Source organism: Phalangium opilio, unplaced genomic scaffold (genome assembly GCF_054372755.1).
Source record: "Phalangium opilio isolate 3A_F unplaced genomic scaffold, DU_Popi_V2 ptg000089l_1, whole genome shotgun sequence".
Taxonomy (NCBI): Eukaryota; Metazoa; Arthropoda; class Arachnida; order Opiliones; family Phalangiidae; genus Phalangium; species Phalangium opilio.
Window position 1 is genome coordinate 6,128,541 of NW_028324194.1, and position 13,041 is coordinate 6,141,581.

General features: G+C 36.7%; 1 protein-coding gene across 2 annotated transcripts in view; it reads right to left on the reverse strand.

The window, feature by feature from the left end:
* Window positions 1-466: 466 nt before the first annotated feature.
* The window catches only part of stg1 (stargazin-like protein), a 28,354-nt gene continuing 15,779 nt past the window's right edge, over window positions 467-13,041 (reverse strand). The window contains exons 3-8 of one of the 2 annotated variants that reach the window (XM_089850066.1): window positions 9,651-9,707; window positions 9,408-9,500; window positions 8,124-8,264; window positions 5,562-7,608; window positions 3,949-4,096; window positions 467-999 (exon numbers count right to left, since the gene is read on the reverse strand). In XM_089850066.1, the coding sequence (XP_089706192.1) occupies window positions 7,025-7,608; window positions 8,124-8,264; window positions 9,408-9,500; window positions 9,651-9,707 (875 nt within the window). In that variant the 3' untranslated portion in view covers window positions 467-999; window positions 3,949-4,096; window positions 5,562-7,024. Of the gene's footprint in view, window positions 1,000-3,352; window positions 4,097-5,561; window positions 7,609-8,123; window positions 8,265-9,407; window positions 9,501-9,650; window positions 9,708-13,041 lie in introns of those variants that run through there. The other variant, XM_089850067.1, reaches the window with a different exon arrangement.

A 13,041-nucleotide genomic window follows, 5' to 3' on the forward strand; every position in this document is an offset into this window, starting at 1 on the left:
TTTCCAAACCTCAAAGCATGCAAAATATTTGTATGTTCTTCCACCTTGGAGGAACCAGCTTGACTGGAGGCGAAATTAAAACACCCAGCATATTTCGCAGTAGCGAGGACCTACTCCTCAGGTGGCATCTAGCGGGCAAAATAGCGAAGATTTATTTTTTAATATTGTCACATACAATGTGGCTAAAAACTTAGGTATGCGATAGATGGCGCTGTCAAATAAACTAGAGCAAAGTGGGACGGTAACTTATGCTGCCGAGCATGTCACACCCTCTTTTGGCCTCCAGCTTCCACTGGCCAAACGAACTTCTATTGAAAATGAATGCTTCAACGACCCACCTGTCTGGAAAAATTAACACCGTAAAAAAAGTGTATTTGATAGTGAATGTCTATATTTGAAACAACCAATAAAAATGTCTTTCATATACAGAAAAATTACAACCATTATAACAGTATAAACAGTTTCCTTTCGTCTTCTTTTAATTCATTTATTTTGGGAATTAGTCAAATAATGAAGAATTTACCGTTAATTATTATTTAATTTTTTTTTCATTTAAGATTATATTCTAAATATTGTTATAACTGCTTGTTTTGCTTGACAAATATTACACTTGTTTAGTAATAAACAGACGGGTTATCAAAGTGTTATTGATAAGATACAGTATTTTCTTTGTTATAATTTTTTTTCTCAATAAAAAGGTGGGAGGTTCATAGCATGTTTTTTATTTTTTTTTATTTTATTATTGATTTATAATATATATACATTATTCCTAGACCAATGAACTCCAAGTACCTCAACATATTAAATATATCTTTCAACGTGTGATGTCGCGAAGCGTTGCCTTCCCTAACTAATTTATTTATATGCCAGCGTGTAATACTTTTATATGCGTTAACTCCATTCGAATCCTCTTCGATTCGATATTTTCGTGTTCTTTGTTTTGCGTTGTAAAAACATCTCGTCTTCATTTTCGTACGGCGGTCTCCCCTTGCAGAGGTACTTTGAAAGGAAAAATATTTACTTTGATTTTTAACAGTTCAAGAAATTTAATCGCTCCAACAATTTTTTTATATTAATTAAAGCGAAAAAAAAAAAATAGTTATTTTTAATTTTTTTATCACGAGTAGCTCTAATTTATTGACGCACTTTGATTTTCCGCAAGGAGAATGTATAAGAGGGGAGACTCCGAGTCAGACAAAATACACAAAGTAGTTCCCCGTTCCTAAAACGGTACTGTGCCGTTCCCCGGTTACCATGGTTACCGCTTCCCCCTCACGGCAAGAGAGAGTACGATCTCGTGCATGCATTCAAGCCTCCTTACTCTAGCCTCATGAGCTTGCTCATAATTTTGAAAATCCCTCGTTTCCAACAACGATCACGTGACACGCGCCTTTAGCGGCGGCTTGCGCGTCGAAGTTGCGCGCCACTGCATGTGGTATATGCCTCGATTTTTTACCTCCCCTTTTCCAGAACGAGTCTCCCCTCTTATACATCCTCCTTGGTTTGATCAAAAAAAAAACTCAGTGATTTACTCTTGTAAAATTATAATTTTTGAAGGAGAGTGGTTAAACGTACACCTCCGGACCGACACTTTCTAGTAGAGTAAAAATATTTTTCCCATCTACACCATTTCTAATTCTTATCCAAGAAAACGGTAATCTCAATGGAAATTTCGAAGTGTTTCATATGTTTAAAGTTATCCCGGCGTTTGTAAAAAAATTGCTTGTTGGAGTGTTTCGGAAGTTCTTCCAATGCATGAATTTTTACATGTATACCCATAGTCCTTGCATTCACCGACCAAAATGTTTCTACTTTAAATCCTGCCCTTACACTCTAGAGCACCTCCGGCATCTGCCTGCCATAACTCCTACACTCTAATGTTATTACGTCTCAACTAGCGATTGCCGCCACGCGCAGAGTTATTTTCATTGATAGTTAAAGATTCTTATTCATAGAGGTACCTTGAGCTGGTATCAGACGATCATTCAGGACTTAATTCATGATGCTTTTGGAATCTTCAAAATAACTTTATGAAATACTTAATGATTATTAATTGTGTTTCAGATGTACAACTGTTTCAAGTTATCTGTAAGTAAGGGTTCTGACTAACTGACTGACCATGAACGTCCTTCCCAAACGGATAAGGAAAAATGCAATTGCATGAACGTGTCTGGTAACCCTAGCCGATCGCCACGTACACCTTAACCCTAACGATGATAAGGGAGTAGAAGTCAGTGTTTGCAGATTTGTGTCGAGATTGTATGAACGGAACACCGGTACATGGTAATGTCGTTAGAAGACAATAAGTACAGATTGGTGTCTAGGTAGTGAAGTAGGAAAACCAGGAAATTTTGGTGATGTAAGAAGCAATAGATTGGTGCCTAAGTGCACTTAGTTGAGATAGCTAGCGTATAGCATTTTAAGGAATTTCTGTGAACTGCGAACATAGTTCGGAAATTGCCAACACAGTGCACTATAGTGTAAAATGGCTCAAACTTGGGCATCATCGTGTAAAATTTTACTCGCAATATGGGTTAAATGGTTTTTGATGTTAATAATTGACACTGTATTGAAAGGATTAGGTAGGGGCAGAAATGTCAGTCTTAAACCTATCATTAATAGTGGCTCCATTCTTCTTCAGCGGTAATGGAATGAACAAAGACTTTACTACTTTCGATTTTGAAAAGCTTTTAGAGTGACAATTTTTCTCCAGATTATAACAAAAAGTTCTAAATTTTATTAGTACGTTTCTTCAGCCGCATGGCGTCGGTAGTAAAAAGGGGCATATTTAGAAAATTTGGCTCCAAAAAGAGCGAAATTATTGGTTTGCATAAACGCTTATGCCTCAAAGATTGTAGAACATTTCTGTAATGCCATAACAAAAGCAAACTGCATACTGACCGGGATAATTAGAAGCACTTTATTTCCTATTCAATGTCTTATCAAGAAGTGATATCTAGTTTATTAGGGAGAAGGTATAAATTCGCCATATTTCCAGCTTTATCTCCAAACGTAGCCTGTCCGGAGTTAATCCCCGCCTCTAAAATTACAACCAGCATCTCATAGGTTCTTGAAAACTCACGTCAACACGACGCGAATGACGAAAATTACGTAAACGCGATGTACGAGGTTACCTCCCACTTCTTAAATGTTAGTAGTTTTTGATAAGCGCCATCTAGTGAGCGAATTCTGTACTTTGATTTTATTCCGTATTTTAAAAATGGCCGCGGACAACAACAGTCTTTATGACACAGAGTTAACCCTTTGTCAGGCCCCGAATGAAGTTTGCAAACGCGCGATGTCCACTCCCTTAAATCCCTATCACTACTTTTACAGCCAAGAACGGAACATGTTCTACCCCAACTTGCCACTTTTATTTTTCAAAACATACTAATTACCAATGAGAATTAAAAAATATGTTCAAATCACCGGATTCACCGTGCCAAAGGATTTCAGACGATGGTTTTGAACTTCCTGCTTTTGAACGCTAGATGGCTTTAAGCACCGACGTTTAAAGAGACAAAAATACCGAATTTTACGCTTTACTTCGACGCTAGATGGCGGTTTCAAAAACTACTAAGACGCAATGGCAGCCCCCTTGGAATTTGCCTGGTAAACGACGTATTCTCCGACTGAGGAGAGGCGAAATAGCCCGGACTCCTTTTACGTCCCCCCCCCGTGTATTTTGAAAGGGGGACTGGGACTATGGCATCTTATGCCTTCTCCTGAATAAACTGGATATCACTTCTTGATCTTACTAAGAAATATTTACCCGTAGATTTTAAATTGACCGTTATTTTGACATCTCGGCATCATGATTTAAGTCCCGAATGGTCGTCTACCAACTAATTGACCTCTACAACGACAATGCGTTCTTTAAAATTCTTCGGTTCACGTGTAAGTCGGTTATAATTATGTGAAATATGTAAAATATGGCAAATAACATACATTTTCGATCGATCATCTTTCAGTGTCGCAGTTTTATAAAAATGTCCGATGTTTTTGTTTTCTTTCCAGTCGTTTATGAATCTTCGCGTGTAAAGGCACGATAGGGAAAAGTGAGCAAAAACCTTTATTTTTCATAAACAACAAGTTCCTGTAAAACAAAACATTCATGAATCAGTCGACACGTATTGAATTACAGGGGTGTACCTTGTATGAGCAGTTCCTGAAATAGCAACCGCAATTCCATAAAAACAGCGACATTGTTCAAAACTGCTGTTTTAGAAATAGCGGCCGCTGTTTTTGGCCTGAGTTTTGAATAATTCCTAACACCACAGTTTACCTTGCCTATTAAGCACAACAAGATCATTATACGCTAACCTAACCTAATACTATTCGGGTTGGAATAACAATGCATAAACTGACCCTAAAATACCACTGGGAATCAAATAACCTAACATAACCTTACCTGACTTAATACTATTCAGGTTTGAATAACAATACCTAAACTGATTCTAATACTACTAGGGCTCAAATAACCTAACATAACCTTTAGAGATGTGAGTCGGTAATTTACCAAATACCGCGTAAATTACCGATTTATATCTTACCGTAATTTTAGAATGGTAATTTACCGGTAAATTTCAAAATTACCGCGGTAATAAGCCTGCTAAAACATAAAATACCATAAATTACGGTAATTTTTGTAATTTCAAAGTTTTAATCGGTAATTTACCGGTAATTTTTCGGTAAATTACCATTTTTAAAAATTACGGTAATTTCACATCTCTAATAACCTTTCATGACCTAATAGTATTCGGGTTTGAATAACAATACTAAAACTGACCCTAAAATACTACTGGGTCTCAAATAACCTCACCTAACCTTACCTAATACTATTCGGGTTTCAATAAAAATACCTCAACAGATCCTAATACTATGCTAGGGCTAAAACAACCTAACCTAAGACGTTTTTGATACAAGTAACAAAGTTTAACTAGACTTAATTAAGTTCAAATAAACTCATTTACACCATCATAAATGGCTATCGTTTTGCACTTCTCGGTTGTACTGCTCTATAGAGCTATTTCAGAGGGGGTAATGGCTACGTCACCAATGCTATTTGCCCATAGAGAAACCCTCATAAAATGGCCGCCCTCTACACTCAAAGGCAGGCCCAATTTTCGTAGCAGACGAAATTTTTCCCCCACTGAAATAGCTCTATTGGGAACTTCTGTAACGAAACGCCGCGTTTACGAGAACAGCTGAACTGCCGTAACGGGTAAACTGGTTTTTGGGAAACCGCTATTATACGGGAACTGCTTATATGAGGCCTTCCCAGAAAATTATAGGTTGTTCAACTGAAAACGAAACAGTTGTGTAGGCCATAAGGAGAATTAGGCCTAAATATCGAGTAGATGCTTGGCTCAATTCCATGTAACACAACGTTGTCAATTGGCCTAAATATCGAGTAGATGTTTTACTCAATTCCAAGTAACACAACGTTGTAATTGGCCTAAATATCGACTTGATGTTGCGAACAAAATGTTTTACAAGTAACATAACGTTGTCAATTTCTATCTAAAAACAAGGTATTTGTCAAAATGTTAATCACTTACATATTATAGCCACCCACAAGTTCAGTAGTTTCACATCCAATTTGTTTCTAAGTTCGAAAAATGCATTTGCCAATTTCAGTTTATGTCCGTCCATTTTTCACGGCTGCAGATTTGCTTTTCCTCGAAATAACAAAACTTTGATATGCAATTGTGGGCCGAGAAGAATAGGATGACCGCACCATTATTTCAATTTAAAACCTAATTATTTAATACAAATGTTAAAAACTTTTCTTTTGATTAAAAAAACTATGGAAAAAGTAGTTTCGCGTCGCGCACCACCACACAATTCCTATACAAAACAACTCCTGCACTCATCGAGTTTTCTAATAACGAACGTTCTTAAATATATTGATTTAAAAGTAAAACACGAAAGAAAGAGAATCGCATCGCCACTTTAGGTTGTTTTTATCATAATTTACTATAGCGCTGATATCTGATAAGGAAAATTTGACGTTTCTCGGGGTTCTTTGATTATATTAAGGAGATTATAGGGCCAAGGCCTAATACAACAATAATCTAACGGGCTCAGGTAGCGTATTCAAACTATTCTTTCGAAAAAGAGAACGGAAAATCATCCTATTTTATTTAACTCATATTTATTAGTTTATTGTGGCATTAATTAATGTATATCATCTAAAATTAATTAAAATCCATTATAACATCTTTGTAGAGAGCCGCCGCGTTAATTAGGCTTATAAATATCTGAATGAAATAATTTAAATTATTTTTCAATTAATTAGTAATTAGGTTAGATAAAATTCCTAAGGTAAACTATATAGTTTTTTTTTTAACTTGTGTAGAAATATGTCTACGTTATAATAAGTAGTACATACATTTATAGTAAACTTAAAATATTTCTAAAAAGGTTCGAATGTTTGTGGGTTTGTTTATACGATGGCTATATTATCATTTATGATACGCTCTTTTAAAAGTTGTCTCGCAAATAACGGTATCTTAATTCGATTATAATGTCGAATTATAAAAGTGAAATTCTTTATAGTTAATTTACGGTATTAATTACCTTGTATCTGGCAAAATTGATTAATTATATTGCAGTGTAATATGCCGCCGTCGCCGCCAGACCTAGCGTAATCCTAACGCCGAACAAAGCTTATTATTATTTATTTATTTTTTTTTTGGAGGGAAAAACCCCGAAAACGTTTTAAATATTGCCTCTTAAGGCGATGATCATATAGGCAAAACTTTGAAATTCGCAACCCTAATACAATCACAGAACCCCGCTATTTATATATTGAATTATGAGAATTATTACGTATTTGTATAGATATATATTATAGATATATATTTGTCCTCAGGTAACTCGTATTGATTTCGATATACTTTCACGGCCTACTTTGTCAGTCAGTGTAACAAAATAGGATGGAACGTACATACCGACACAGTTTTTAAGACATTTTTTTGTATTCTTTAAATATTTTTTTTAAAAATTCATCCAGACTGGTTCAAACTGGCGTGGTGCGTCTTAATGTTTCGAAAGAAAAATCACGTGAATATTCGCGATTGATGTCGGCGGATGTCGACACGGTATTGCACGTTGTGTCCCGAGAAAAAGGCGGGAAATTGTAAAAAGCTAAATCCCTCATGGATTCCGATAACGGTAAGGTGGCGCTGGTTCCACGGCGTCCGCCTCGACTGGTCGAAGGACAAGGCGACGACTCCCGCGAATTATTACCGTCATGAGAGCGACTGTTTCGCCGACCTCTTTGGTGGCGACGACACGGCACCTGATCCTCCGCGGAGGACGCCCCGACCCCGACGCCATTGCCGCCCGAAGGTATATAATCCGCGAATTTTTGCCTATCAGATTTTTTTTTCCAGTCTTCTTGGTACCTATGTATGCACAGAAATATGGCGAACGTCCCGGAGAGTTCACAGGTCATAAGGCTAGTTACCGCGAGTATAAAAGAAAATCCGTAGCGATATATGAAGAGTGGCCCTTGAAAAGACGATTTCGGTCTCAGTTTATGACCCACTTCCGATTTAAAGGTGGAGATGTACATCACCATTCCGACTAGAACCATTAAACCTTCAAAGTAAACCCACGTCAAAATTATGATGTAAAATATCCGTCATTTATGTCTTAACCTAACTTCCCCTCAATTGAAAAATAAATCTAACAAAATAGCTTTAGAAAGAGTTACCAGGGAGGAGAGACTTGAGAGGGAGTGTTAGTCTAATGTTAAAGACGCGGTAAAATAAATGGAAGGGGAAAAAGGGAGGGTAGAAATTGTTATCTCTCTCCTTCGATTCTAGGTAACGCGCACGCGCGAGTGGCGTCGGTTACTACACAACTGCCAGTTCCCACCTCCAGTTCAAAGCCGGTTTTTAAATTTGACGCATGCGCGCGGACACCGCGGCGAGTGACTGAGCCAGCGCCGGAGAGAGACGAGTTTAACCACCAAGCGAACCAATCCATCTATTCACATTATTACTCCCTCTCAAGTCTCTCATTCCTGGAGTTACTTCTCAGAAGTCAAAAATATTGTAATATATTTAATGTGATATGATTAAGCTTTCTAGTTCACCTAGAGCGTTGATTACCTGAGAGTATGAAGGCCACACCGGATGCAAACATGAAGACTTTTCTTCGCTTCATGCAGTGTCCAAAAAGACAGAGAATCACGCCAATTATCAGAACGATAGCGCTGATGAAAACGTACACTGAAGCCTTTTTGGCAGCATCTGTGGAAAAATAGCGCAATCAATTATTTCCAAACCTGCGTTATTCTGAGCACCAAATGTATCGTTTAAAGTATTATTTGCTCATCCAAGCCTATGTTTATGCTTTCTATTCTTATAAAGTGTAACATTTGCTCATCCAAGCCTCTGTTTGTCATTTGAATATGTAAAAAATATACAATAGATGCTTTCTGTTCATCTTTAGTGTAACATTATGACTATTTGTATTTCGCGGTCACTCCTAACTTTACAGAGATGGCGTGCGTAACCATCTCTTGGAAGAGGCACTGTATTTGCCCACAGCCCACTCCATCATTCTTTGGCTGTAAAAGCGTGTGTGATTTGTCTGGCATGATACAACACTCGTCTGCTATACACGGTCGAATCCTTGTCTGATTCTCATTCAGTAAACGACAATTGTTAAAGTCCGATATGACGGTAAGAAAAACTTAATTTTAAATGCCCCACTCTTAGCAGATATGTGCTTAGTAAAATACGAAATAATGCTTTAGTAAAATGAGACCAAAGCAATTAATTCCCAAAGTTGAGACGAATTCCAAGATTTAAAAATAATAGGCCTAGGCCTACTAGTAAGGTATTTGAGGTGTTGTAACTCAGACTTTTGGGTATGAACTTTCCCCAATAGTAAAATATGCAACCCCAATGGGAAGATTTTTCGAAATGTACTCCCCCCCTTTCTCCCCTTGGGGGCAGTAAAATTTCCGCCCCCACCATGAAAGTCTTTTGGCGCCATCTAGGGCCTGATTTTCGTCCCGTAGACACTAATGTTAAAAATCGAATTTAAAAATGTACTCTCAAAAAATCAAAATGTGCTTTTGGAACTAAAGATTTCAAAATGTACCGAAAAAGTACAATTGTACTGCTCAGAAATGGACTAGATACCTTGGACCTAAGACCATTAAATACAGATGAACTGGAATGATAAGCTAAAACTGCCGTTCTTCTAATGGCATCGCCTGTCTTCGCCACTAGCGGGAGAGTCACTAAGTTTTTCGACTCAAAGATCATGTTATGGCGCTGCCCTAAAAGAACCAAGCGCCACGCGTATCTCCATTCCAGTGCATCTGTGTTTCATGGTCTTAGCTTAGACCAACTGTTAGTGTATGAAGGGTATCTTATCCTTACATGGTATTGCCATCGTTGAGTCCATGGGGTCTGGGCTATATTCTTCTCTAGGAAAATAGTCGATGTTAAAACAACGAAGTTCTGTAGAGCCAACTGTAGGGATAGCAAACAAAAAAAAAAACTACATTAGTGTGTAAATTTTTCACAAACTTTTTAGAGTTATTAAATATAGGGGAGTTATCAAGTTCGTCTTTCAGTCTTTGGTAATCCCATAAAGATGCTTAGAATTGAAATGATTCTTACCATAGATCGAACGGTTTCCGGTGCAGGTACGTCTCATGTGAATGGATAATAAGCTATCTGAAAAAAAAGGAACACTTAGTTAGTGCATGTGCATAAATTACATAATATCAAATTCTGACCACAACAATCCATTAATTGAGTGTTTCGATCATAGTGCATACAGAACTTTATATAGTTAAAGTATTTTAAGAATTTTTAAACTGTTAAAATATTATTGACGTGAAATAACTGTTACTGACTGCTGTGCGAGGCTTAATGGTCAAGTTATGTAACGTCGTTGGAAACATTTAGACAAGGTCAAAAGTTATACTTTGTTTTTATGGGGTGCTTAACGCTTTCGTGGAAAAATAGTGGAAAAATTCGTATAGATACAATTTATAGAAAAATGTCTGGATATTTAAAATTAACAGGTTAGAAAAATTTGCAATAACACGAAGCCTCGACGGGCCGTTTTAGAGCCACATCGTCATGTTTAAACATTTACGGAGAACGGTGTGAAAATGCCGTTCTGAACACTGCCATACTGAAAATTCGTTTCCTTTATCATTTGCAACCGTACTTTTAACGAAAGCTTTTCATGTGAACTTAGACGTCAATTGTTATATTTGATTAATGTGGTCTTTACACGCTCAATGTTTTGTACAAAATTAATGGGGGACATCTATGAAAATCATCCACTTAAGGTTATCCTCAAGACTGTTCAATAATTGTGAAAATGAAAATTCACCATGATGTTGAATGCCCAATATTTAGAAAAAAAGCCTTATAACTTTATTGCACAAGATTTACTCACTTATATTGAATATATTTTTTTCGCAATACAAAAAGTTGATGCTGAGTCCATAGACGGGGTATAATTTTATTGCCCAAACATTAAATGTAAAGCGTCAAGTAATTTAAGGTCATTTTATCACGTGACTCAATTGGCCAATGGTGGCTGATGTACATATTTCAAATAAAACATACACGCCCCCCTGAAGGTCTCGCCAGCAATGATTATATATGACACTTCAACTTATCCGAGAAGCTTCAGCCTACTTAAAGTAAGTGGATTATTTTGAAGGAAAGTACCCTGTCACAGTGTCATACAAAACGTTCAACACATGGTTGGCCAATAGCTTTCTTCAAAGATCTACCAGTCGAAATATTGTTCAACTGCGTTATGAAAGCGTTTGCATAATTTTACTGCTTATTTGCTGAATGTCAAGGCACTTGCGCCAGTACAATAGCTTAAAGTTCATAGTGATAGCTCCCCACACCTTTAGTTCATAAAAGGTTTATATACTGCGTTTTGGTGATAAAGTTAAAGGGTATGAGAAGCTTCGTTTGAAAAACCTCTGATTTATATAGCAAAAGATAGAATTAATTACTGTGAATTCAGAAATATCAAGCTTTTAATTCTCCGATTTCTAGTTATTTGGCAATATGCATTTGAAAATGCTTCATATGAAATTATTTAAAATCCACTTTTTAAAAGTTTTTAAGAAAGGCTACAACGTTTTCTTGTTTTTGACGTCACGCACGCGAGATGGTGCCACTCTCTCCGCTATCAAAGCATAGACAGAGCACGAGACGGGTATAGCTCGCGCTCGCGCTCGCTTGTATAGGTGTGCCCGTGTGATGTCATAAACCAACCGAACAAGCTGACAAGACAAAATAATTTATATATCGAAGCTGAGTTTTCGTGATTTTCCAATGGATTTTAAAAATAGAAACTTTGGTTCAATTATATTAAAAACTTTATATTTTGAAAGTAGAGACTTGAAAGTGTAATATAATACCACTTTCGTGCTAAAATATGATATGAAATTGTAAATTCCCATACCCTTTAATGTATCGCTAAAATTGTTTGAAATATTTCTTTTTTAAAGCTGAGATTTTTTAACTAGACTTATTATCTTTTTCTCTAAGCATATAAGCTACTATCTGTTACCCGAAGCGTCGCTCGCGTGTAATAAGAACTTCCATCAAAATGATATAAAGAATGGGTAGATTTTACTGACGACTAATATTTTTGTAGCACCCTATAAGAGCGAAGGCACTCGGCGTTGCCCGTCAGCCCGTCGGGACATTTTTTATTACTTTCCACGCGGAAATTATTCCATAAAGAAGGGTTTTTTAATTTCTGGCCGCCATTTAAAAAGATGGTAACAAAGCGAACCCAAAAGACCATTCAGCCCCTCTATAGGTTAAAGGAAACCAGTGTACTAAATATTTGCGAAATCGGTTGAAACGCGCGGACTTTGTTGCACAGAGAAGATTTTTTTACATTTCTGGGCACCATTTATTAAGATGGCGGCGGATTTGGAAAACATTTTTCTTAGTACGCGCCTACTACTTATGAGTAACATTTCTGCAAATTTTCAGCCTTCTAGGGCAAGCGGTTTGGGCTGGGCGTTGATTATCAGTCAGTCTGTCTGGGTGGAAATTAGGAATTTTGCTTAAGTCGATCTATGCCTTTCTATGACCAGAGCAAGTTGACTGCTAAAGCTAAAGAGAAATAAGAATTGTGCTAAAGCCTGGAGGGGCTTATTTTGAAGCGCAGAACACAGATCTTCCCATTGCAAAGACTTATAATTCGACCCTCGGACATACAAGTCCCAAGTTAATCAATATCGAAGAGACTTTTTCAAAACGTTTTAGTGCATGGTCCAGATGACCTCTCACCTCTGATCCCCCATCAGATTTATTTTCTGACCAACACTGCTTCATCTCTTGTGATATTTAATTTTACGTGTTATTACTTCAAACCCACGATCGCCGTGTTATAGATACTGACTTATCGTTGCTTAGGTTCAGGCACTAATAAGGCAAATGTACATATTTGTAGTTGAACACAGAATGTACCAACCAATGACAAAGATATTATATATTTAGAATGTACAAACTAAGATAGCCCGTCTCCTTCTCTTCTTCTATTGAAATGCTTTTTATAAAGCAAGTTAATTTCATAACTAGTCTCAAATTTTGCTAATTTTCGCTGACTTTGAGAGCGCCTCACTCTATGACCTACGTTACTTCATGACAATCTCTCAGTAACCAATGACAAACTTATGTAACATCTTTTGAAATTATGATATTTTTAATAACATTGCTCTGCTTGCCACATTTCGAAAATGCGTTTGGTTTTTCATGGCTAGAGATGTGAAATTACCGTAATTTTTAAAAATGGTAATTTACAGGGTAAATTACCGATTAAAATTTTGGAATAACAAAAATTACCGTAATTTATGGTATTTTATACTTTCACAGGCTTATTAATTTAAGTAATTTACGTAATTTACCGGTAAATTACCATTTTAAAATTTATTATTTATTTATTATTTTTATTTATTATTTATTTGGTAAATTGGCAATTTACGCGGTATTTGGTAAATTGGCAATTTACGCG